Source organism: Amblyraja radiata, chromosome 6, assembly GCF_010909765.2.
Source record: "Amblyraja radiata isolate CabotCenter1 chromosome 6, sAmbRad1.1.pri, whole genome shotgun sequence".
NCBI lineage: Eukaryota > Metazoa > Chordata > Chondrichthyes > Rajiformes > Rajidae > Amblyraja > Amblyraja radiata.
In genome coordinates this window covers 99,247,901-99,274,399 of record NC_045961.1, presented here as the reverse complement: position 1 = coordinate 99,274,399, position 26,499 = coordinate 99,247,901, and the positions used below count along the sequence as shown (strand labels likewise).

At 46.3% G+C, this 26,499-nt stretch overlaps 1 protein-coding gene across 1 annotated transcript in view; it reads right to left on the bottom strand.

Moving 5' to 3' along the window:
• Positions 1-22,216, bottom strand: part of LOC116974634 (interleukin-5 receptor subunit alpha-like) — a 300,632-nt gene extending 278,416 nt beyond the window's left edge. Inside the window, exons 1-6 of the mRNA XM_033023318.1 lie at positions 22,080-22,216; positions 19,024-19,156; positions 17,122-17,242; positions 12,140-12,321; positions 8,812-8,951; positions 4,997-5,135 (exon numbers count right to left, since the gene is read on the bottom strand). Of these exons, the coding sequence (XP_032879209.1) occupies positions 4,997-5,135; positions 8,812-8,951; positions 12,140-12,321; positions 17,122-17,242; positions 19,024-19,156 (715 nt within the window). The 5' untranslated portion in view covers positions 22,080-22,216. The remainder of the gene's footprint in view (positions 1-4,996; positions 5,136-8,811; positions 8,952-12,139; positions 12,322-17,121; positions 17,243-19,023; positions 19,157-22,079) is intronic.
• Between the last annotated feature and the right edge of the window lie 4,283 nt (positions 22,217-26,499).

Below are 26,499 nucleotides of genomic sequence, written 5' to 3'. Positions count from 1 at the left end.
CCTCTTTATACCAATCAGAATGTCCTGCTGATTCCAATATAATACATGAGTTTATAAAGAAATGAACTTGCCAAATTTACCACATAATGAGTCTCTGTTGTTCGATGAACCCATCACGGAAGCAGAAATACAGAAAGCAATCCTTTCAATGAATTCTGGTAAAGCTCCTGGTTTAGATGGGTTTACAGTAGAATTTTAAAAGTATTTTTCAAGTTTATTGTCTCCCTGGCTATGCAAGGTTTTTAAAGAAACATTTTTAAGGAATAGATTACCACAATCTTTTTATGAAGCATCTATTTCTTTAATTCTTAAAAAAGATAAAGACCCTACTGAAGTGACATCATATAGACCTATATCACTGTTAAATATAGGTTCCAAAATACTTTCCAAAATATTAGCTATGAGATTGGAAAATATTTTACCGCAAATTATCTCTGAAGATCAGACAGGTTTTATTAAAAATAGTTACTCATACTTTAACATTAGGAGATTAATGAATATTGTATATACAGCATCAAATAAAACCCGAAAATGTGTCATTTCACTTGATGCCGAGAATGAAATACTTATTCAATACACTTGAAAAATTTAAGATTGGTCCAAAATGTATTTCCTGGATCAAGCTGACATAGCATATACCTCAGGCTTCTGTACTTACTAATAATCAGAAATCTCCTTTTTTCAGGCTCTTTTGAGGTTCTAGAGGGCTGTCCTTTAAGTCCTTTACTTTGGAACCTATTGCTTTGGAACCTTTGGCCACCGCTATTAGGGAATCCCCTAATATTTTTGGTATTGTCCGTGGGAATATGACACATAAGCTATCTCTTTATACAGATGATCTGTTATTATTCATTTCTAACCCTGAGAAATCTATTCCGGCAATTGTAGCATTATTTAATCAATTTAGTAGTTTCTCTGGTTATAAACTAAATCTTAGTAAGAGTGAGCTTTTTCCATGAAATAATCTAGTTTCGTATTATGGACAGTCTCAACTTAGATTGACTACCAAAAGTTTTACTTATTTAGGTATTAAGATTACCAAGAAACACAAGGATTTATTTAAAGCTAATTTTATGCCTTTAATTGACCATATCAAACAACAGTTTACTAAATGGTCACCAATGTCCTTATCTTTAATCGGCCGAATCAATGCTATTAAAATGTTCATTTTACCTAAATTTTTGTATCGGTTGATTGCTTTTACCACATTAATCGCCAGAAGATCTATGTTATTTAAATGGTAAGACTCCAACCCTCCGACCACACTCCATTGGTACTCTGAAACGATATCTATCTTCTGTTATTATATAAAAGTCTGTGGCTGCCGCCTGCCGTCCGTCCGTCCGGCTGACGGCTGCCTTTCTTCCTTTTGATTCGTTCCATCGTGTGATGTCACAATGCCCAATGTTCACATATGTCCAATCGGAATGGATCCATTTACATATGCCTTTGCAGGAGCCCCAGCCCATGGTGAACGTTCCATTGTGTGATGTCACAATGCCCAATGCTCAAAGACATTCTTGCCATAGAGGGAGTACAGAGAAGGTTCACCAGACTGATTCCTGAGATGTCAGGACTTTCATATGAAGAAAGACTGGATAGACTCGGCTTGTACTCGCTAGATTTTAGATGATTGAGGGGGGATCTTATAGAAACCGATGTTGGGGAAGTCCAGAACAAGGGGTCACAATTTAAGGATAAGGGGGAAATCTTCTAGGACCGAGATGAGAAAAACATTTTACACACAGAGAGTGGTGAATCTCTGGAATTCACTGCCACAGAAGGTAGTTGAGGCCTGTTCATTGGCTATATTTAAGAGGGAGTTAGATGTGGCCCTTGTGGCTAAAGGGATCAGGTGGTGTGGAGAGAAGGCAGGTACAGGGTACTGAGTTGGATGATCAGCCATGATCATATTGACTGGAGGTGCAGGCTCGAAGGGCCGAATGGCCTACTCCTGCACCTGATTTCTATGTTTCTAAGTTTCCCTCTTCACACCCCTCTCCCTCTCCCACCCATCCCTCTCTCCCCCACCCCCCTTCACTCTCTACCCTATCCCCTTCCCTCTCTCCCCCCGCCCCCTTCCCCCTACCCCTCTGTCCCTCTTCCACCACTCCCCCTACCCCTCCCTCCCCACTCTTCCACTTCTCTCCCTCACGCCACCCCTTTCCCTCCCCCACCTCACTCTCTCCCCCTCCCTCCCCTCTCCCCCCCCCACCCCTTCCCTCTGGCCCTCCCCACTCTTCCACCTCTCCCCCCTCCCACTATCCCTCCCCACTCTTTCCCCCCTCTCCCCCCACCTCTCTCCCCCTCCCTCCACACTCTTCCCCCTCCCTCCACACTTACCCCTCCCTCCTCCTCTCCGTCCCCATCACTCCCCCCCACATCTCTCTCCCCTCCCCATCCCTCTCTCCTCACTCTCTTCCACTTCACTTCTCTCCCCCCTTCCCCCTCCACTCTCCCTCCCCACTCTTTCCCCTCTCTCCACCCACCCCTCTCCCCTTCCCTCCCTCCTCCCCTCCCTTCACATCCCCCCCCCTCACCCACATCTCTCTCCCCATCCCCCTCTCTCCACCCACCCCTCTCCCCTTCCCAGTTATTTTTCTATACACATTTTTTATAAAATCCTTCCCCCCACTCACTCATTTTTTCGCCTCACGCTGGCCACCTTCTCATCGCGTGCCCCGCGCGACCATAACAGCTGCTGCTGCCCGGCTCTCCTTCCCCCACTCCCGGCCCGACTCTGTCACGCTGGTGGAAGCCAAAGATCGGCTGGCCCCCCGCTGCTTTTCGCCGTCCTCGCTGGCGGCCCCAGGCTCACTCGGCATCACGCCCGCCCGCCCACTGCACCCTCTCCCCCCTCCCCGTACGCGGGGTCTGAAGCGCCGAGGAAACGAGGCCATGGAGCTGAGGCTCACTCTGAGGCCGACGGTTGCTGGGCGGCCCAACCCCTCTCCTCCTTAATATTATATCAATGGGGGTGGTTAGTGTGTGTGTGTGTGTGTGTGTATGTGTGTGTGTGTGTGTGTGTGTGTGTGTGTGTGTGTGTGTGTGTGTGTGTGTGTGTGTGTGTGTGTGTGTGTGTGTGTGTGTGAGGGGTGTTTAGTGTGTGTGAGAGGTTGGTTAGTGTCGCCCCCTCCCCTCGCCGCCCCCTCCCCTCGCAACCGCGCGTAGCGGGAACAGTCCCAATGGGTCTGCACTTGGTCTAGTCATGTTTAAATTTAGAAAAAATCAGGAGTGACATTGTTGAACCCTTGGTTAAATTTGATAAGACTTGGGGAACACTTTCACACAACATAAATTGCTCACCGAACAGACTTGATGACAAACAGACTTAAATTGTTGAAATTCTCAGCTCAGATTCTGTTTTGCTTTTTTTTTCTTCTTTGTTACTTCTTTTTGTCTTTTTTTTTTCTTTTCATCTTTGTGTTTTTTTTCTACATATATAAGTTTTCTTTTAAACATTTAACTACATTTACATAGAGACCGGGAGGTCTATATTCAATGTGTATTTTGACACTGGACTCATATTTAGATTATACCTGTTATTAATGTAATCTTGATCCCTATGTATCAATATCATTGTTATGTTTATCATTATTCTTTTTTTTTGTTGTTGTTTTTTTTGTTTTGTTTTTGTTTTTGGGGGGAAAAAAGAATAAAAAGAATTTAAAAGAAAAGAAAGAAGTTTGAAACTGAGCGCGTGTTCCTGGCACTTACTGCAGTCTACTCTAGTCAGGTCCTGCTCTCTGTTGTCTCCTAGATTTCTCCCAGTGATCACTGTATTTGATGCTCTTAAATAAAGTCTGGATTGCCTTGCCTGATCTTTGTACTGTGTTTTAAGGTTGTAAGGTCATAAGGAATAGGTGTAGAATTAGGTCATTTGGCCCATTAAGCCAACTCCACCTTTCAATCATGCCCGTTTAACTCTCATATTCCTAACCCCATTCTCCTGACATATCCCCATTACATCTGTACGATTGTACGAATCAAGAATCTATCTATCTCTGCCTTAAAAATATCACGGTCTTCCATGGCCTTCTGTGGCAAAGAATTCCACAGATTCATCACCCTCTGACTAAATACATTTATTCTCATCTCCTTCCTAAACGAATGTCCTTTAATTCTGAGGCTATGCCCTCTAGTCACTGACTCTCCGACTGGTTGAAACATCCTCTCCACATCCACTCTATCCAAGCCTTACACTATTCAGAATCAGAATCGGAATCAGAATCAGAATCTGATTTTATTCGCCAAGTATGTTTTGCAACATACGAGGAATTTCACTGGCCAGGTCAATCATACAATTAAAAGCAACAGACTCAAAAACACATTTTAACATGAACATCCGCCACAGTGAATCCTACACATTCCTCACTGTGATGGAAGGCGAAATAAAGTTCAAGTCCTTCCTTTTGTTCTTCCTCGGTCAGGGGCCTCGAGCCCTCCGTTGACGGGATGATCTTGACTCCCGTAGTCGGCGGCGTTCGGGCCCTCCGCGTCGAGGCGATCAGCTCCCGCATTGGAGGGGTTATCAGCTCCCCCGCGCCGAGCGATCAAATCCTCCCGAGACTGCGAGCCCTTGATGGTAAGTCCGCAGACCACGGTGGGAGCGATCTCAGGCAAGGGATCCGCTCCGATGTTAAGTCCGCGCCCCGCGGTAGGGTCATGACATCCGAGGCGGCTCCCAGTCCCAGCGATGGTAGGCCGCAGAGCCCGGAGAATGTGATCCGAAAATCAATCACATCTCCGGGAAGGTAAGAACTTGAAAAAAAGTTTCCCCCAATCCCCCCCCCCCTCCCCCCACATAAAACAAACCAAAGTACATTAAAACAAACACTTAACAGACGCTAAATTCTGCTTGTTTCAAGGAGTTCCCCCCTCATTATTCTAAACTCCAGCGAGTACTGGCCCAGTGCTGACAAATGCTCATCATAGGTTAACCTTTTTAAGGTTATCATAGGTTTTAAAGTTTTTTTTTAACGAGAATCCCCCTTACCAATAACAAGTGATTTGCTCCAGTCACTCCAGAAATGGCTTTCAAAACATCTATCATTCACCGCTGCTCTCACGTGCAGTGAATATTCTTTTGTGTGATCCCTGGTGATTATATGATTTGTGGAAGTCACATTTTCAAGCTGAGAGAAAAAAAACACAATGGTTACTGATTCATTACATTGACATGAGTGACGAAAGCAAAGACAGCTCACCTTAAACTCGCTGCCTCTAGAAATGAGCTAATATCATCAAAAACCCACACCTCCCCGCCCACGTTCACATCTCTACTGCTACCATCGGGAAGAAGGTCCAGGAGTCTGAGAAATGTTACCTCAAGATTCTAGAACAGCTTCTTCCCATCAATTATTAGGCTCTTAAACAACCCTGCACAATGCTATAGGACTTTGAAGGTAGACACAAAAAGCTGGAGTAACTGCGTGGGTCATGCGGCATCTCTGAAGAAAAGGAACAAGTGAATTTTCGGGTTTGAGGCCGTCCTTCAGATTGTGAGTCAGGGGAAAGGGGAACAAGAGATATAGAAGGCACGTAGAAGAAATGAATGAAAGATATGCAGAAAACAATGATGATCAAGGAAAGGTGGGGCCCACAATGGTCCACATTTACTGCATCCTGACTTTTTAGTATTCGGTAAGATTCAATGAGATCCCCCCCCCACCCCCCTCCCCTCAATGAGATCCCCCCCAAACACCAGCTCCTAGAGGGACAGTGTCATGTGTATGCTGGTTGGGGTCAGAGTGAGCCAATTGTTGGGTCTAGCCACCTGGTCCAGGTGGGAGATGGCTAGACAGAGACACCTGGTGGCAATAGTCAGATGTGAGAGAGTTCATGTGTAAGAAGGAACTGCAGATGCTGGTTTAAACCAAAGATAGACACATAAAGCTGGAGTAACTCAGCAGGTCAGACATCATCGACCAAAGGTAGATACAAATAGCTGGAGTAACTCAGCGGGTCAAGCAGCATCTCTGGAGAGAAGGAATGAGTGACGTTTCGGGTCAAGACCCTTCTTCCGTCTGGCGAAGGGTGTTGACCCAAAACGTCACCCATTCCTTCACTCCAAAGATGCTTCCTGTCCCGCTGAATTACTCCAGCTTTTTGTGTCAATCTTGTGGGAGAGTTTAGTTTCTTGTCACGTGTACTGAGGTACAGTGAAAAGCTTTTGCTGCGTGCTAACCAGTCAGCGGAAAGACAATACATGATTACAATCGAGCCATTCACAGTTTACAGATGCATGATAAGGAAATAACGTTTGGTGCAAAGTACAACCAGGAAAGTCTGATCAAAGATGGTCCGAGGGTCACCAATGAGCTAAATGTTAGTTCAGCACTGCTCGCTAGTTATTGCTAGGATGGTTCAGCTGCCTGATAACAGCTGGGAAGAAACTGTCCCTCAATCTGGAGGTGTGCGTTTACACACTTCTATACCTTTTGCCTGATGGTTGAGGGGAGAAGAGGGAGTGGCCAGGGTGTGACTCATCATTGATTATGCTGCTGGCCTTGCCGAGGTAGCGTGAGATATAAATGCAGTCAATGGAAGGGAGGGTTGGTCTATGTGATGGTCTGGGCTGCGTCCACAATTCACTGCAATATCTTTCAGTTGTTCAGATGAGCACATTCAAAAGTGACTTATGGGCCTGTCTCATTTAGGCGATTTTTTAGGTGACTAGGCTGTCGCCACATGGTCGCCGGGGTGTCGCCTGTATGATCGTGAGTCGTCCCCTCAGTTGCCCAAAGATTTGTAGCGTCTTTCTGGTCGGAGACTGTCGGCGACAGTGGGTTTGACGCCAATGAGCGTAGCTTGACTTCTCCTGACGTAGGTGCTGTCGTAGTTGTCGCCAGGTTAACGTAGGTTGTCGTCGATGTTGACTTCGTTTTTGTTTTGTTGTTAAAGTAAAGATTCGATTTCAAATTTTATGTCGAAGGGGGGTCCAGTCGCTGATTTTTCAGCGATCTGCTACGACCATGACTGTCACCGGCAGTCGCCTAAAAGTAGCCTAAGTGGGACAGGCCCAATAGTGTCTTTCTAATCTACAGAAGTGTCACGTAATGCATATCTTATGGAAAGGTAGAAAAACAAATGCAAAACTCCAGGCACTGGGCACAGTTACTCTACCTCCTGCCTTCCCAATAGCATGACTAAAGGGCCTGTCCCACGTGGACCACCTAATCCACAAGTTTAGAAGACCTTTAGATGAGTTGAAAAATGTCAAGGTCATGTTGACTTGCCAAAGTAAAAGACCTCCTATGACTTCCTACGACTATGTCTACGACCTCCCACGATTAGCATCACAACCTACTACGACCCACCTACGACCTACCTACGAGTAAACAGTATCGATTTTTTCCATGCCAATTTTTTTTTACTCGTAGACATATTTTATCAGGTTGGGACCAACTTGAGGCCACGAGTACGCGGAGACCATTCACGAGCACGAGGAAGAGTTACGAAGGCCCCCTGCGACCTTGTGGTGACCATGCTGCGAGTACGAGTCAAGGGTAAACTCGGCAGAGGTCGCCAATCAGGTCGTACAAGTGCGACAGGGGCTTAAGCAGAAGACATCTCATAAACAGTCACCATGCTTGGGGAGATAGACATAAAGTGCTGGAGGAACTCAGCAGAACAGGCAGCATTCCTGGAGAAAAGGTCTAGGTGAATTTTCAGGACCCTTTTTCTGTCTGAAGATGGGTTCGAACCCGAAACATCACCAATCCTTTTCCCCCAGTGTCTGACGAAGGGTTTAGACACAAAATGTCACCTATTCCTTTTACCAACATTCTGAAGGATTCCAACCCGAAACATCACCTATCATTTTACTCCAGTCTGAAGAAAGGTCACAAACCAAAAATATCACCTATTCCTTTTCTCCAAAGAAGCTGCCTGAGCTGCTGAATTACTCCAGCACTTTGTGTCTATCTTGATACAAACCAGCATCTGCAGTTCTTTATTTCCACTTGTTTCATCAATCTTGCAGACCATGGATTATCTGCTGTGCTTTGCAGAGACAGGCTTCTCTGTGTGGAGATCCTAGTTAGACTCAGCTACATGTAGTGGGCCACATTGTTCACAAGATATATTCGATTCTGAGTTTAGAAGGATGAGGCGGGACCACGCTGAAAAATTATCGAATAGCGAAAGGCCTGGATAGATTGGTGTGGAATGGATGTTTCCATAAGTAGGAGAGTCTAGGACCAGAGATAATAGCCTCAGAGTTAAAGATACGAAGGAGATGAGGAGGAATTTGTTTCGTCAGAGGGTGATGAATCGATGGAATTCATTGCCACAGACAACAGTGGAAGTCAAGTCAATGGATATTTTTTAAGGCAGAGATAGATATTCTTGATTTGTGCGGGTGTCAGGGACATCCATCCTTAGATTAGTTTAGTTTATTTTACAGAGATACAGCGCTGAAACAGGCCCATTGGCCCACCGAGTCCGCGGAGACCAGCGACCCCTTCGCTCACAGTTAACACGATCCGACACACTAGGGACAAATTACCAGTTTTGTTAACCAAGCTGATTAGCCTGTAAACATGTACATCTTTGGAGCGTGGGAGGAAACCGGAGCACCCGGAGAAAACTCACACAGGTCACGGGGAGAACGTACAAACTCCGTAAAGACAGCACCCATAGTCAGGATCGAACCCGGGTCTCTGGCACTGTAAGGCAGCAACTCTACTGCTGCTCCACCGTGCCGCTCCTGATCCTTATCCCAACTCCCAAGCAACACAAGTAACGAGTACTTGAGTAGCTGATCATAGTTAAATTCCCACACCTGGGATAAAGTAAACACTTGCTTACCTTTGTGTTTCCATCATTCAAATTTGTGCAGTTTAATTGAAACGTGTAACAAATGGTATTGAAATCAAATGTTGGAAGTGTCCATTTGACCTCATCCGTGCTTTTGTCGATCATGACATTTATTGGACTGTCGAGTTTATCTGCAAAAAGAGAACTTATTTCAAAGTCACAGCATGGTTGAGACACATCAGAAACAACTCTAAAATTTCACGTGGAATCTTAATGTCGCTTTATTGTTCAACTCCTAGTTCATACGACAATTAAACACTTTTGACTCTTGACACCTCTGTAAATCGCATGCACACAGTTTTGGGAAGTCAACTCGTTCCCCATAAGAGGGTGATGGCTCTGCTATCTATACTCATCTTGTCCAGGTGAGGTGAGAAATGCAAAAGGTACTGGCACATAACACAAAAGGAGGCACACGAGATTGCAGATGTTGCAATCCTGTGCAACGGAACAAGAGCCTTCTTCATAAGTTCATAAGTTATAGCCTCTTTTTTAAGACAGAGACAGATAGATTAGTACGGGTGTCAGGGATTATGGAGAGAAGGCAGGAGAATAGGGTTAAGAGGCATGATTGAATGGCGGAGTAGCCTTGATGGACGAATGGCCTAATTCTATTCCCCTCACATGACCTTATGACCTTATCAATTTGGTACATTTTTAAAATTCAAAGATTATGAGGTCACTCAGAGACTTGATTAACAATGAAACTACGTCTTGATCACAGATTGGAGCTCAGTAAGACTTAATAAGGTCACAAACAGCATGAGATGATTATCGGAGTAGACTTGATGGGCCGAATGGCCTAATTCTTCGCCTATCACTTCTGACCTGATGACCTTATCTCCGCCTTAAGAATATCCATTGACTTTGGCCTCCACAGCTGCCTATGGCAATGAATTCCACAGATTCACCATCCTCAGCCTGATGAAGGATCCTGACCCGAAACGTCGTGTTCCCGTTCCCCTCCACAGTTGCTGCCTGACCTGCTGAGTTCTTCCAGCACTTTGTCCTTTGCCCATAACACAGAAGAGTATCTGTAACTCTGTCTGTACAAATGGGTGTCAGAGGTTATGGGGAGAAGGCAGGAGAATGGGAGTTGAGAGGGATTGCTAGATCAGCCATTGTGAGAAAAGGGTTAATAGGGATGGTTGATTTATACTAGAACTCTGAAAAATATAACTTAGAAAGAAATAAGATGTCAGCAGAAGCCAGACTGCTGGTAGAAGAAAGTAACAATATACAGAACAGATAGAAATTCTAGATAAAAAGTAGCAATAGAAATACTTCAGCAGGAGATTTGAAAGAAGTAAGTGAAAGTTGAGAAGTACAAAAGATCAAACAGATCTACGCATGCTTGATGAGATTACATGAATATTAAATCACGCCCATTATGACAAGATGCCTAATGACGTTGGGTGGGCATTCCGGGACGTTCTCGTGGGAATCAGGGCTTTATGTTATGATTGGAAGAAGATCAATGGGGAGGGATGAGGATGTGATAATAATGAAAAGAAATGTATAAAGATAGAAGACATCCCGATCCTCGGTGTGTCTCTAGGGGACATCAGTGGAGAGGCACCTATTCTGCAGAATATGAAATTAATAAAAACATTTCTTTGCCTGAATTTGTCTCAAGAGCGTTTGTGATTTTGAATCTCACAGCCATGATTGAATAGCAGAGCAGACTTGATGGGCTGAATGCCCTAATTCTGCTCCCATGTCTTTGGTTCTTTTGCAGTTTTAACAGGGCCTCCAAGCTTTGACCACGTTCCTTGGCCATTACAGGCAAAGATTCTAAGTTCTTCTGAATCAACGTAACAACCTGTGCCTGTCGCCCAGTTCCTCAACAACCATCTTCGCAAACACATTACTGCAATCTACAAAGGAGATAGTGATCGACTTCAAGAGGTGAAGTGGTACACATAGCCTGGTTTGCATTGACGACACCGAAGTAGAGATGGTTAAAATCTTTAAAGGCTTCGGAATACATTTCACCAATGTCCTGGACCACCCATGTTGAAGCAATGGCCATGAAAGCACACCAACTCCTCTACTTCCTTAGACGTCCTAGGAAGTTCAGCATGTCCCTAATAACTTTCACCAACCTCTACAGCATTTTATTGGGATGTATCACAGCTTGGTTTGTGAACAGCTCCATACAAGACCGAGAGAAATTGTGGACGCAGCCCAGACCATCACACAAACCAACCTCCCTTCCATTGAAGGTACACAAAAAAATGCTGGAGAAACTCTGCGGGTGCAGCAGCATCTATGGAGCGAAGGAAATAGGCAACTTTTCGGGCCATAACCCTTCTTCAGACTCCTTCTCCTCCTTCTCCCTTCCATTGACTCCATTTATACCTCACGCTGCCTCGGCAAGGCCAGCAGCATAATCAAGGACGAGTCACACCCTGGCCACTCTCTCTTCTCCCCTCTCTCTTCTCGTAAGAGAAGTGTGAAAACGCACACTTCCAGATTCAGGGACAGTTTCTTCCCAGCTGTTATCAGGCAAATGAACTATCCTAGCAACAACTAGAGGGCAGTCATGAGCTACTATCTATTACACAGGAGACCCTCAGACTATCTCTGATCAGACTTTGCGGGACTTTATTTTGCACTATATGCTATTCACGTTATTTTCTTAGCATGTATCTGTACACTGTGGATGACTCGATTGTAATCATGTTGAGAAGACTGGATAGACTCGGCTTGTACTCGCTAGAATTTAGAAGATTGAGGGGGGATTGTATAGAAACTTACAAAATTCTTAAGGGGTTGGACAGGCTAGATGCAGGAAGATTGTTCCAGATTTTGGGGAAGTCCAGAAAAAGGGGTCACAGTTTAAGGATAAGGGGGAAATCTTTTAGGACCGAGATGAGAAAAACATTTTTCACACAGAGAGTGGTGAATCTCTGGAATTCTCTGCTACAGAAGGTAGTTGAGGCCAGTTCATTGGCTATATTTAAGGGGGAGTTAGATGTGGCCCTTGTGGCTAAAGGGATCAGGGGGTATGGAGAGAAGGCAGGTACAGGATACTGAGTTGGATGATCAGCCATGATCATATTGAATGGCGGCGCAGGCTCGAAGGGCCGAATGGCCTACTCCTGCACCTATTTTATATGTTTCTATGTCTATGTATTGTCCTTCTGCTGACTGGTTAGCACACAATAAAAGCTTTTAACTGTACCTTGGTACATGTGACAATAAGCTAAACTCAAACTCAAATCATCTCCCGATCAATCACTACCTGCTACTTTTCCATCTACTGATATTTCATTTATGATCCACCAGAAAAAAAAACCCATACAAAATGCCTTACAGAAATTGAATGGGTTCACTATTCTGCAATACGGCAATTTGGCTTCCTTGTTCACTTCACTGATACAGATGATAATCTTGATGGTATCTTCAAAGCGAATATTTTCGTTGACACAGCCAATGTTCCTCCCTCCATCCACCAGGTAATCTGCGCAGTTGTACATAACGGATGGGTTTCGCTCCCTTAAAAAGAAAATTGAGAAGTAAACTCTACAAAATAAAGACGGATAGGTCTGCACAGATCGACAGGGGAACGGGACAGACAGAGAGAGAGAGACACCTGACCCATCCATATCTCTGTGGCTCCCTCTCCCCTGACTCTCAGTCTGAAGAAGGGTCTTGACCTCTGGGCATTTAACGGTACGGGGCCTGTACTCGCTGGAATTTAGCAGAATGAGGGGGGTTCCTCATTAAAACGTACAGAATAGTGAAATAGTGAAAGGCTTGGTTGGAGTGGATGTGGAGAGGATGTTTCCACTAATGGGAGAGTCTAGGACTGGAGGTCATAGCCTCAAAAATAAAGGACGTTCCTTTTGGAAGGAGATGAGGAGGGATTTCTTTAGTCAGAGGGTGGTGAATCTGTGGAATTCTTTGCAACAGAAAGCTGTGGAGGCCGACAATTGATATTTTTAAGGCAGAGATAGATAGATTCTTGTTATAGTACAGGTGTCAGGGGTTATGGGGAGAAGGCAGGAGAATGGGGTTAGGAGGGAGAGATAGAATAGCAATGATTGAATGGTGGAGTAGACGTGATGGGCCGAATAGCTTAATTCTGCTCCCATCACTTGTGACCTTGTGTCCTTATGGCCCGAAACGTCTCCCATTCCATCTCTCCAAAGAAGCTGCCTGTCCCACTGGAGTTACTCCAGCATTTGTTTTATTGGGGGGGGGAGAGGGAGGAGGGAGGAGGGAGGAGGGAGGAGGGAGGAGGGAGGAGGGAGGAGGGAGGAGGGAGGAGGGAGGAGAGAGGAGGGAGGAGGGAGGAGGGAGGAGGGAGGAGGGAGGAGGGGGTAGGGGGTAGGGGGAGGGGGGAGGGGGAGGAAGAGGGGGAGGGGGAGGGAGAGGGGGAGGGAGAGGGGGAGAGGGGGAGAGGGGAGGGAGAGGGGGAGAGGGGGAGAGGGGGGAGGGGGAGGAAGAGGGGGGAGGGGGAGGGAGAGGGGGAGAGGGGGAGGAGGGGGGGGGAGGGGGAGAGGGGGAGAGAGGGGGATATGGATGGATGGATGGCCAGTGAGTAGATAGTGGTGAATCTGTAGAATTCTTTGCCACAAAAAGCTGTGGAGGCCAAGTCAGTGGATATATTTAACACAGAGATACGTAAGGGCCTACCCCACCAGCATGCGATTGCATGCGTCTAGCGCGACCAAACGTGGTGGCTTGGGGCGTATGGCCTCGCGGGGCCGGTCCCACTACCAACCACGGAGCCATCTGGAGTTGTGCGGAGCTGGTCCCGACATCATACTCACCGATCAGCTGGGCAGGAGGCGGGCCGACTGAATTTGGACGTCGCACAGCGTCGGGCGGTTACGTCATCACGTAACGGCACGCCGGGCGGTGACGTATTCGCGCAACGCCACGCGCAAGGCGTACGCCGTCATGACGCTGCATACGGCATCAGGACGCTGCGTATGGGGTCAAGACGCTGCATACGGCGTCGAGACACTGCGTACGGCCATCGAGGTCCTGCGTACGGCCTCAATGCGGCTGCGGGCCAACAGGCCGCTGCCGCGCGGAATTTTTCAGAGCCCCGCGTGAGGTCGGGACCAGCCCCGCACAACTCCATATGGCTTCGGCGATCAAAGTGGGACCGGCCCCACGAGGCCGTACGGCTCAAGCGACCACGTTAGGTCGCGCTAGCCGCATGCAGTCGCATGCTGGTGTGACAGGCCTTTTAGATTCTTGATTAGTAAGGGAGTCAAGTGTTATGGGGAGAAGGCAGGAGAATGGGGCTAGGAGGTAGAGAGGGATCAGCCGTGATTGAATGGCGCAATAGGCTTGATGGGCAGAATGGCCTAATTCCACAGATTCACAACTCTGGCTGAAAAGGTTTTTCCTCATCTCAGTCCTAAATGACCGATCCCTTTTTCTTAAACTGTGACCCCTAGTTCTGGTTTATTGGTCGGTATAGACTCGGTGGGTCAAAGGTCCTGTTTCCATGCAGAATCTTTCAATCAGACAGGTCGGTATTTCAATAGATAAATTAAAAGATAGATAAATAGAATAAACAGGCACAAAGACATATAATGAAAGAATGGGTTGACTGGTCTGGTATTCACTGGAATTTAGAAGAATGAGAAGAACTTGCCCAAGCAGTTGTCCCCACGGGCCTTAAAACCACCTCCATCGTGCCAGTGCCAAAACACTCCACTGCGGCAAGCCTCAACGACTTCCGCCCAGTTGCACTTAACCCCATCATCACCAAGTGCTTCGAGAGGCTGGTCCTGGCACACCTCAAAAGCTGCCTACTCCCCACACTGGATCCCTATCAGTTTGCCTACCGCAAGAACAGGAGTACAGAGGATGCCATCTCAACGGCACTTCACTCCGCCCTCTCCCACCTCGACAACAGAGACACTTACGTAAGAATGCTGTTCATCGATTACAGCTCAGCATTCAACACCATTATACCATCAAAACTGATCACCAAACTCGGTAACCTGGGCATCGACCCCTCCCTCTGCAACTGGATACTGGACTTTCTAACCAACAGACCCTAGTCTGTTAGGTTAGACAAGCACACCTCTTCAACCCTCACCCTGAACACCGGCGTTCCACAGGGCTGTGTGCTGAGCCCCCTCCTCTACTCCCTCTTCACCTATGACTGCACACCTGTACATGGTACTAACACCATCATCAAGTATGCAGATGATACAACGGTGATTGGCCTCATCAGCATGAGTCGGCCTACAGGGAGGAGGTCCAGCACTTAGCAGCATGGTGCGCTGACAACAACCTGGCCCTTAACTCCAAGAAGACCAAGGAGCTCATTGTAGACTTCAGGAAGTCCAGGGGCGGCACGCACACCCCCATCCACATTAACGGGACGGAGGTGGAACGTGTTTCTAGCTTCAGGTTCCTGGGAGTCAACATCTCCGATGACCTCTCTTGGACCCACAATACCTCAACTCTGATCAAGAAGGCTCACCAGCGTCTCTTCTTCCTGAGGAGACTGAAGAAGGTCCATCTGTCTCCTCAGATCCTGGTGAACTTCTACCGCTGCACCATCGAGAGCATCCTTACCAACTGCATCACAGTATGGTATGGCAACTGCTCTGTCTCCGACCGGAAGGCATTGCAGAGGGTGGTGAAAATTGCCCAACGCATCACCGGTTCCTCGCTCCCCTCCATTGAGTCTGTCCAAAGCAAGCGTTGTCTGCGGAGGGCGCTCAGCATTTATTCAAATCATTTGCTATGTCGCTCTTCCAGGGAGTTGCTAAATGCATTTTGTTGTCTACGTATTGTACACTGACAATTAAAATTGAATCTGAATCTGAATCTGATATCTTATAGAAACATATAAGATTCTTAAAGGATTGGACAGGCTAGATGCCGGAAAAAGATTCCCGTTGTTGGGGGTGTCCAGAACCAGGGGTCACAGTTTAAGAATAAGGGGTCGGCCATTTAGGACTGAGATGAGGAAAAAATTTTCCACCCAGAAAGTTGTGAATCTGTGGAATTCTCTGCCACAGGAGTCAGTGGAGGCCAATTCACTGGATGTTTTCAAGATTAACTCTAAATTAACTCTAATTTAGCTCTGAGGTCTAAAGGAATCAAGGGATAGGGGGAAAAGCAGAAATGGGGTACTGATTTTAGATGATCAGCCATGATAATATTGAATGGCATTGGTGGCTCGAAGGGCCGAATGGCCTACTCTTGTACTTATTTTTCTCTGTTTCTATGACAGGTGAGACTGACAACAGGCAGTGAGATGGTAAATAGATAAATAGGTAAAGAAAGAAAACTGGATAGATTGGTTGGTGGATGGATAAATGAACAAAGAGAGACATAAACACGGTGGCGCAGCGATAGAATTGCCGCCTTACAGCGCCAGGACCCGGGTTCGATCCTAATCAAGGGTGCTGTCTGTACGGATGTTTATACATTCTCCCTGTGACCACATGGGTTTTCTCAGGGTGCTCCGATTTCTTCCTACATTCCAAAGACGTACAGTTTTTGCAGGTTCATTATAAATTGTCCCTGGTGTGTTGGATAGAACTAGTGTACAGGTGATCTCCGGCTGGCCTGAATTTGGTGGGCCGAAGGGCCTGTCTCCACACTGTATTGCTAAACTGAATTAACTAAATGGAATCACACACACACACACACACACACAGACACACACACACACACAGACACACACACACACACACACACACAATAACAACAACAACAACAAACTAGAATGCAACACAAATGGACAGGTGAACATAATGGTGAGAACCAGTAAAAGATCGAACAAAATGTTGTCAAACTGGAAAGGGTGCAGACAAAATGTATGAAGATGTTGCCAGGACTAGAGGGTCTGAGATATAGAGAGAGGTTGAGTAAGCTGGGACTCTATTCCTTGGAGCGCAGGAGGATGAGGGGTGATATAATAGAGGTGTATAAGATCATAAGAGGAATAGATCGGGCAGACACACAGAGTCTCTTGTCTAGAGTTGGTGAATCGAGGACCTGGGGACATAGGATCAAGGCGAAGGGGAAAAGATTTAATAGGAATCTGAGGGGAAACCTTTTCTCACAGAGTGGTGGCTGTATAGAACAAGCTGCCAGAGGAGGTAGTAGAGGCAGGCACTATACCAACGTTTAAGGTACCTGAACAGGACAAGTTTGGAAGGATGTGGACTAAATGCGGGCAGGTGGGACTAGTGTAACTGGGACATGTTGGCCGGTGTGGACAAGTTGAACTGAAGGGCCTGTTTCCACACAGTACCACTCTATCACTCTATGACTCAGAAATATATATTGATTGAGATCCTTTTTTACCTGTAGGACAAAATGAATCGTGCATCCTCCGATGCATCTTCAGTAACATCCCAACTGCAGTTCATGTACAGCTCACCATAGAAAATGCAAGTCAAGTTGTCAACTGAAGCGAATGATTCACCTGAATGAACAAAAGTGAGAATACATCCATCTTGTTCATGTAGATGTAATTAAACGTTCTTCTATTCCAATCCCATCATAATAAATCAAGGTTTCATTGGTAATATGTGTCTCTAGTGTCACGACTCTAGTGTCATGTTTATCACTTTGGTCTTTAGACTTTACTTTAGAGATACAGCACAGAAACAAGCCCTTCAGCCCACTGAGTCTGCGCCAATCAGAGATCATCCTATGCATTAACACTATCCTACGCACTAGGGACAAATTTACAACTTATCGGAGCCAATTAACCCACAAATCTGCACATCCTTAGAGTTTGGGAGGAAAGTTGAGCACCCGGAGTAAATACACGGGGTCACACAGAGAATGTACAAACTCCGTACACACAGCACCCGTAGTCTGGATCGAACCCGGGTCTCTGGCGCTGTAAGGCAGCGACTCTGCTGACATAAAGATTCAGCTCATGAAAACTCATCATTATTGTGTCAGGACACAGCTGGGACAGTTGGTTGGCACAGTGCGATATGGAGGAATCTCATCACTTCCTGAAACCTAATTAAGCCTGAAACATTGTTGTTTAGTACATAACAAGATGTCAAACAAAACCTTAAGTGTAGTGTTTAAGAGACTTTGTCTGGGATATGATGGTAATGGTGGGATACAGATCATGTGTTGGGCAGATGAGATTATTTTATATTGGCATCATGTTCTCCACGGACATTATGGGCCAAAGAGCCTGTTCATGTCTGTGCTGTTCTATATTCCACGTTCCATGTTGTAGATGGTACAACAACTGAAAACATCAGTAAAACCTAATGGTCCAGGCACAGTGGTTCAGCAGTAGAGTTGCTGCATTACAGCTCCAGAGGCCTGGGTTCGATCCTGACCACGGTGCTGACTGTATAGAATTTGTACGTTCTCCCTGTGACTGCGTGGTTTTTCTCCGAGATCTTCGGTTTCCTGCCACTCTCCAAAGATATACAGATTTGTAGGTTAACTGGCTTTGGTGAAAGATTGTAAAATTGTCCCCTAGTGCAGGATAATGTTTCTGTACAAGGACCGCTGGTCGTTGCGAACTCGGTTGGCTGAAGGTCATGTATCCACACTGTATCTCTGAACTAAACCATGGTCTAAACTAAATTATCCACAAGACTAATTTACAGCTGACAACCCATTGATTTCTCTAACTTCGTAACCCCGGCATTCCCTTTCCCTCTATCCCTCCCCCACCCAAGTTGCACCACCTTCTCGTTTTCACCCAACAAACAGCTAACAATGGCCTGTTTACTTTATCATCATTACTTTTTAACGTATCTTTCATTCATTGTTCTTTATCTCTCTACATCACCGTCTATATTTCTAATTTCCCTTATCCCTAACTAGTCTGAAGGGTCTCGACCCAAAACATCACCCCTTCCTTCTCTCCAGAGATGCTGCCTGGCCCGCTGAGTTACTCCAGCTTTATGTGTCTATCTACAAGAATAATTTATCCCATCGGTCACTTTACATCAGCAGTAATCCATTAGCTTTAGCAGTCTCTGAGTTGGCGTATGCTAAAGGACCATCAGCGTGTGACTTCAACTGTGCTAAATACACACTTGTATCATTGTACTGATTAGACTTTACACTGACACAACATGTGAAATCCTTGCCCCATCTCATTCCAAATTTTGATTACCTTTCTAGAACCATGGTTCAAACGCCTCATTCCTTGTTCCCCATTTCCCCAATGAAAGAACAAAACAGAAAGCCATTCGACAAGCCATTCAAATGGAAACCCACCTGGCAGATTAAAGGTTCTCTCAGTCCAACGGCTAGTTATTTCACTATTTTTAAGCCTCACTCGAGCATGTAGTCCTCGGTGTAATTCCAAATCCAGCTCCTTTTGATGTTTTTGCACAAAGTATGTTTCCATCTAAATCAAAATAAAAGCAAAATTAAAATCTCTTTGCGTTAATAGCGAATCGCAAGAGATGAACATTCGAGGTTGAAATGATTGACTGCATTTATACCTCATGCTACCTCGGCAAGGCCAGCAGTATAATCAAGGACGAGTCGCACCCTGGTCACTCCCTCTTCCCTCTTCTCCCCTCTCCCATCACGCAGAAGGTATGGAAGTGTGAAAACACACACCGCCCGATTCAAGGTCAGTTTCTTCCCAGCTGTTATCAGGCAACTGAATCATCCTACCACAACCAGAGAGCAGTGCTGAACTACTATCTACCTGTTTGGTGACCCCTGGACTATCCTTGATCGGACTTTGCTGGCTTTACCTTGCTCTAAACGTTATTACCTTATCATGTATCTGTACACTGTATTTGGATCGATTGTATTGTCTTTCTGATGGCTGGTTAGCGCGCAACAAAAGCTTTTCACTGTACCCCGGTACATGTGACAATAAACTAAACTGAAATGACTGAAACCACTCATGAACTAAGATCTCCATTATTGGAGAATTACAATTTTTAAAAGACATTTGGACAGATTATAAGGATAGGAAGGATTTGGAGGAAAAAAAAGACCATGGGTGCTGGAGCAACTCTGCGGGTCAGGCAGCATCTCTGGGGAACAGGGAGGTGATGTTTGGGATCAGGACCCCTCTTCTGAGACTGGTAAGCACGCAACAAATGCTTTTCATTATTCTTTGGTACACATGACAATAAACTAACCGCAAACTCAAAAGGTCCCATCTGGAAACGCTATCTGCCCATGTTCTCCAGAGATGTTTCCTGACCCGCTGAATTACTCCAGCAATTTGTGCCTTCTGTTGTCAACCAGCACCTGCAGTTCCTTGTGTTGCTGAAGGAATTAGAGAGTTATGGGGCAAAGGCAGGCAAATAGCACTATATAACCATATAACAATTACAGCACGGAAACAGGCCATCTCGACCCTTCTAGTCCGTGCCAAACACGTATTCTCCTCTAGTCCCATTATACCTGCACTCAGACCATAACCCTCCATTCCTTTCCCGTCCATATAACTATCCAATTTATTTTTAAATGATAAAAACGAACCTGCCTCCACCACCTTCACTGGAAGCTCATTCCACACAGCCACCACTCTGAGTAAAGAAGTTCCCCCTCATGTTACCCCTAAACCTCTTTCCCCTAATTCTCAAATCATGTTCCATGGTTTGAATCTTCCCTACTCTCAGTGGGAAAAGCTTATCCACGTCAACTCTGTCTATCCCTCTCATCATTTTAAAGACCTCTCTCAAGTCCCCCCTTAACCTTCTGCGCTCCAAAGAATAAAGCCCTAACTTGTTCAACCTTTCTCTGTAACTAGTCCAAGATGCCAATCTGGATGGCATGGACAAGGTGGGCCAAAGACCTGTTTGTATAACTCAATGAGTCTATGACTCCACTCTTTCAGAAAGATAGGAATATGCAGACGGAAATGAAGTTACAGTGCCATTAAAATACTAGACCAAGTGCAGACCCATTGGGTCTGATCCCCCAATGTGTGGTTGTGGGGGGGGGGGGAGGCGGCATGCAGCGTCACACACTAACTACCCCCCCCCTGCACTCACGCTAATGGAGGGGAGGAGGGGGGGGGGGGGGGGGGCGAGGGAGAGGGAGAGGGAGAGGGAGAGGGAGAGGGAGAGGGAGAGGGAGAGGGAGAGAGAGAGGGAGAGGGAGAGGGAGAGGGAGAGGGAGAGGGAGAAGGGAGAGGGAGAGGGAGAGGGAGAGGGAGAGGGAGAGGGAGAGGGAGAGGGAGAGGGAGAGGGAGAGGGAGAGGGAGAGGGAGAGGGACGAGGAGAGCGGAGAGGACGAGGAGAGAGAGAGAGAGAGAGAGAGATGAGAGAGAGAGAGAGAGATGAGACGAGAGAGGAGGAGAGAGAGGGGGTGGGGGGGGGAGAGAGGGGGGGAGAGAGGGCGGGAGAGAGAGTGGGGGAGGGAGAGCGGGGAGGAGAGAGGGGAGGAGCGTGGGAGCGGAAGGGGCGAGGAGGGGGGAGAGGAGGGGGAAGGAAGGGGAGTGGAGGGGGGAGAGGAGGGGGGAGAGGAGGGGGGAGAGGAGAGGGGGGAGGAGAGGGGGGAGAGGAGGGGGGGAGAGGAGCGGGGAGAGGAGCGGGGGAGGAGAGGAGGGGGGAGGAGAGGAGGGGGGGAGAGGTAGAGGGGGGGAGGAGAGGAGGGGGAGAGGAGAGGGGGGAGAGGAGAGGGGGGAGAGGAGAGGAGGAAAGGGGGGGAGAGGAGAGGGAGGGGGGGGAGGAGAGGGAGGGGGGTAGGAGAGGGAGGACGGGGGCAGGAGAGGGAGGGGGGAGGAGAGGGAGGAGGAGAGGAGATGGGGGGGGGGGGGGAGCAGAGGGAGGGGGGGGGGGGGAGAGAGAGAGAGAGAGAGTGCCTTTTAACTTCAACCCAAACCCAAACAACTATTTGCAGGCAGTGCTTTTTTTTACCTCTAACCATATTTTCATTTTCAAACCAAATTAAGGGTACTCACAGTGCTGTACACATTTGTCAGTGTCATTCAAAGCTCTGATTGAGGCACACTACTTGCAGAGACTGATTGAGGCACACCACTTGCAGAGACTGATTGAGGCACACCACTTGCAGAGACTGATTGAGGCACACCGCTTCCTGGTTTTATAGTCGCTCCCCCTCCCTCCAGCAGGGGCAGCAGAGAGAATGGGGAATGTTGTAAAAACATTAATATCTCTGTCAATTTTCATCGACAGGAAAAATCCTCGGCACACACGCGGCGGAGGGGGGCTCTGAGCGAGGTGGCCAAAAATGACGGCCGTACTCTCGGAAACCGCATCACAGAAAGCCGAAACCGGTCAAGAACAGAGTTTTAGTAATATAGATTTACATATTTGGAGAGATTGGATGAAATCTACCTTCCTGACTTTAAAATCGAGGTAGATGTAATCTAGTTGGTATTTGATGTCCCCTGTACACGGGCATTCTCCTTCCCAAGACACGGTGTACTCTCCGAGATTTCTGTGGGCAATCAAAATATTTCTGGGCGGATTCCACTTAACTTTGGGAGAAAATGTTAGCTGAATTAGTAAATGAACAAATGTTGTAGGCAAGTGCAAGGCACGCATTGTCCAAACTTCAACATCTTGTTGAACAGCCAAAGAAAGGAACAGAAACACATTGTCGAAGAATTTGCAAATCTCTCACCGTTTAAAACAGACATCCCATTTACTACTCTTCTTATTTTCACCTGTTACTCAGGTTTACTTTCCTTTCGGCTTCAGAGATACAGCGCGGAAACAGGTCCTTCGGCCCACCGAGTCCACGCCGACCAGCAATCACCCCGTGCACTAGCACTACTCAACACACTTACAATTAACAATTTTCCCGAAGCCAATTCACCTACAAATCCGTACGTCTTTGTGGGAGGAAACCGGAGCACCCGGAGAAAACCCACGCGGGTCACAGTGAGAAGGTACAAACTCAAGTTCAAGTTCGCATTTATTGTCACTTAACCAATTAAGGTGCAGTGAAATTTGAGTATCGACTCAATTGTGATGCCAGAGATACCCGTTGTGACGTGTCACGGAAACACTCCATCAACTGTGCCTCTCCATCCCTCTTCCTACCCCTATCCTCCTCCATTCCCCCTCAACCCCAGCACCCTGTCTCTCTACTCATCACCCTCCGTCTTCTTTCCCCTCTCCTCCTCCCCTCCCCCAGTCCCTCTCTCACCTCTCCTTTCCTATCCTTTCCCCTACCCTCAGTCACGCCGTCCATAACCCATCTCCCCTCCCTACCCCCCTCCTCTCCCTCTATCTCCAATCCTCCCCCACTCCTCACCTCCCCTATCCCACTCCCCCGCTCTCACTCGTCACCTCCCCCACTATCGCCTCCCTCTCCACTCCCTACCCCCTCCTCTCCTTCTATCACACTGCTCCCCCACTCCTCACCACTTCGGTATCCCACCTCTCCCCCCCCCCTCACAATGAAAACTGCGATTTTTAAAATAAAATGAAATCTCTCAATTTCTCCAGCAGGGCGGCGATTAAGTTGTATGAGGCGGGGGCTGTCATGGCAGAGGGGAGGGGTCGAGCATCCTGGTGCCGGGAGAGGGGTAGAGCTTGAGGCGGGGTCTGTCTGGGGGGGAGCGGGCGAGCTTCCTTGAGCTGGGGGAGGGGGAGGTAAATGGAGAGGCCGATGGTACCCGATGCAGCATCTCCTCGACCCCAGGGCCCAGGGGGGGGGCGGCAGGAATTAAAATAAAAGGAAACCCTTGGGCCGTTGTGATGAAAAAAAAAGATGACGGTCTGAAATTGTGCAAAGACCACGCTGAGGACACATGATGTGTCATTTGTGAAGCCTGTCAAGCAAAGATCTTATAGCAGAGCAAGATGGGGTACTCTCACGCAAACGTGTAGTACGCTCATGGACAAATTCATGGGTGATTATATGACCCATTTTAGCAACCAGCCCCCGCCATCTTGCTCCGCCATCTTGTTCCGCCATCTTGCTTCTGCTCAAAGATCGGATCTTTGTTTCCGCAGCGGGGAGAGGGAGTGCGCGGCCCGGGGAGAGGGAGAGGGAGTGCGCGGCCCGGGGCAGCGGGAGAGGGGGTGCGCGGCCCGGGGATAAGGCCTAGTGTGTGTGAAGTTGCGGGGAGGTTTACAATGTTTCTTATTTAATGTCCATTGTCTAGTCTGAAATAAAGTTCATCATTGGATCAGAAGAAATATAATTGTGTGTGTTATATGATTATATACATTTATATCACATTCATGTATGTGTGTTTATAAACATTTTATTCTTTAACAAGAATTAACAGAATTATGAACTAACAGATTTATGAATCTAACCCTATATCACGCACAAAATCTTCCCCCGCAATGTCAATTACCCTGCGAGTCAGGTCGGTTCCGGTTACTACAAAATCAACTCAAACACTGCTTGTGAGCCATTTAAAAAGAAATGATTTAAAATATATTAAAAAAGACAATTACCAGAGTCAAATTTTAATCTTGACAAGAAGTGTGAACTGACAGAATGATAAATCTAACCCTATATCACACACACAAACTGTTCATTGATTACACTGCGAGTCGGGTCAGGTAGGCTCCGGTTACTAAAATGCGCGGGGAAAAATGCCCAGGATCCCCTCCGTAGCGTACTACACGTCAGCCCATTGTATTTAGCAGGAGTGGCCTATCTTGCTCCGCTATAAGATCTTTGCTGTCAAGTAAAGACAGGAAGTGGGGGCGGGGCAAGTGAGGGTGGGGCAAGTGAAGGCAATGTTTTATTTTTATAGAAACATAGAACATAGAAACATAGAAATTAGGTGCAGGAGTAGGCCATTTGGCCCTTCGACCCTGCACCGCCATTCAATATGATCATGGCTGATCATCCAACTCAGTATCCCGTACCTGCCTTCTCTCCATACCCTCTGATCCCCTTAGCCACAAGGGCCACATCTAACTCCCTCTTAAATATAGCCAATGAACTGGCCTCGACTACCCTCTGTGGAGTTCCAGAGATTCACCACTCTCTGTGTGAAAAAAGTTCTTCTCATCTCGGTTTTAAAGGATTTCCCCCTTATCCTTAAGCTGTGTCCCCTTGTCCTGGACTTCCTCAACATCGGGAGCAATCTTCCTGCATCTAGCCTGTCCAACCCCTTAAGAATTTTGTAAGTTTCTATAAGATCCCCTCTCAATCTCCTAAATTCTAGAGAGTATAAACCAAGTCTATCCAGTCTTTCTTCATAAGACAGTCCTGACATCCCAGGAATCAGTCTGGTGAACCTTCTCTGCACTCCCTCTATGGCAATAATGTCCTTCCTCAGATTTGGAGACCAAAACTGTACGCAATACTCCAGGTGTGGTCTCACCAAGACCCTGTACAACTGCAGTAGAACCTCCCTGCTCCTATACTCAAATCCTTTTGCTATGAAAGCTAACATACCATTCGCTTTCTTCACTGCCTGCTGCACCTGCATGCCCACTTTCAATGACTGGTGTACCATGACACCCAGGTCTCGCTGCATCTCCCCTTTTCCTAGTCGGCCACCATTTAGATAATAGTCTGCTTTCCTGTTTTTGCCACCAAAATGGATAACCTCACATGTTTATAAGTTTTAAACATCAATAACTTGTGACATATACCATCAATCTTAACAAAACTTGTTTAATTTACATCACATTGCAATGGAGAGTACGGTGGGCCAAAAATTGTAGTGCTATCTTGTACCATTTTTACAGAAATACAAACCAGGCAAACAAACGGACAAACAAACAAGAGGAGAGTTTTTAGTAATATAGAGATGGGCCAAATGCAAGCATATGATACTAGATTAAATGGGACATCTTGGTCAACAAGGACGAGTTACGCCAAAGGGCTTGTTTCCATGCTGTATGAATCTGTGATTCTAAACATGAGTGTAAAGTTTATTTTCACCCCTAATTTCAACCCTAAGACCCAGAAGAGCAACATTAACAGAATATTTCATTGGAGGCACAAGAAACTGCAGATGCCGTAATCTTCAGCAAAACACCAAATACTGGAGAGTAACTCAGTGTAGCAATGTTACAAAATTTTGAGATTTTAAAAATCAAGTCTGTAATTTATCCCATCAGATAAAGCATAAAAATAAGTTTAATTTGACACCTAATTCACTTTCATATCTCAAGTATTTAAAAAGTTATGGCCATTTTCATACTGGGAAATGAGCATCTTGTTCCCTATTGATTTTCTATGGACATAACAAAAAAGCTGTGATCGTGAACAGTCAAAAGCCCATAACTTTCTTAAAAATTAAGAGAACTGAATGAAATTTTCAGTTATCATAGATTGAAGCATTCTGAAACAAATATAAAATAATCTTACTTGGATGACCTGAAATTAAAGCATATAATTAGTTAGTTACCTAATTGTAGCTAATTTCAGACTTCAATTACTAGATCTAAACATCTATCCATTTCTTAATAAATGATTAACATTTTTAAATAGCCTAAATGTCCAAATAATATTCACAAATAATTCACAATAAAACATGATTTTTAAATCTCATTTACATTAATTTATAGGCCAAATGGAAGGAATTTAGTGTTCAATTGCTGTAAATAAATGCCCATTTAAATCAGCTTTCTAGTGGGTCCCTGTGGAACGCGCTGGTTTAGAACGTTCACATTGCGGTAGATTTGTGCCCCAAATGCCGAGAAAAATACTGCGCGATATAATGGGCCCTAATTGAGCTACTCGCAATATTAAACTTTGTATAAAGGGATCTTTAGAAGCCCTTTTTAATGTAAAAATATACAACCTAACTTCTGCTATTTGCTTTATGAG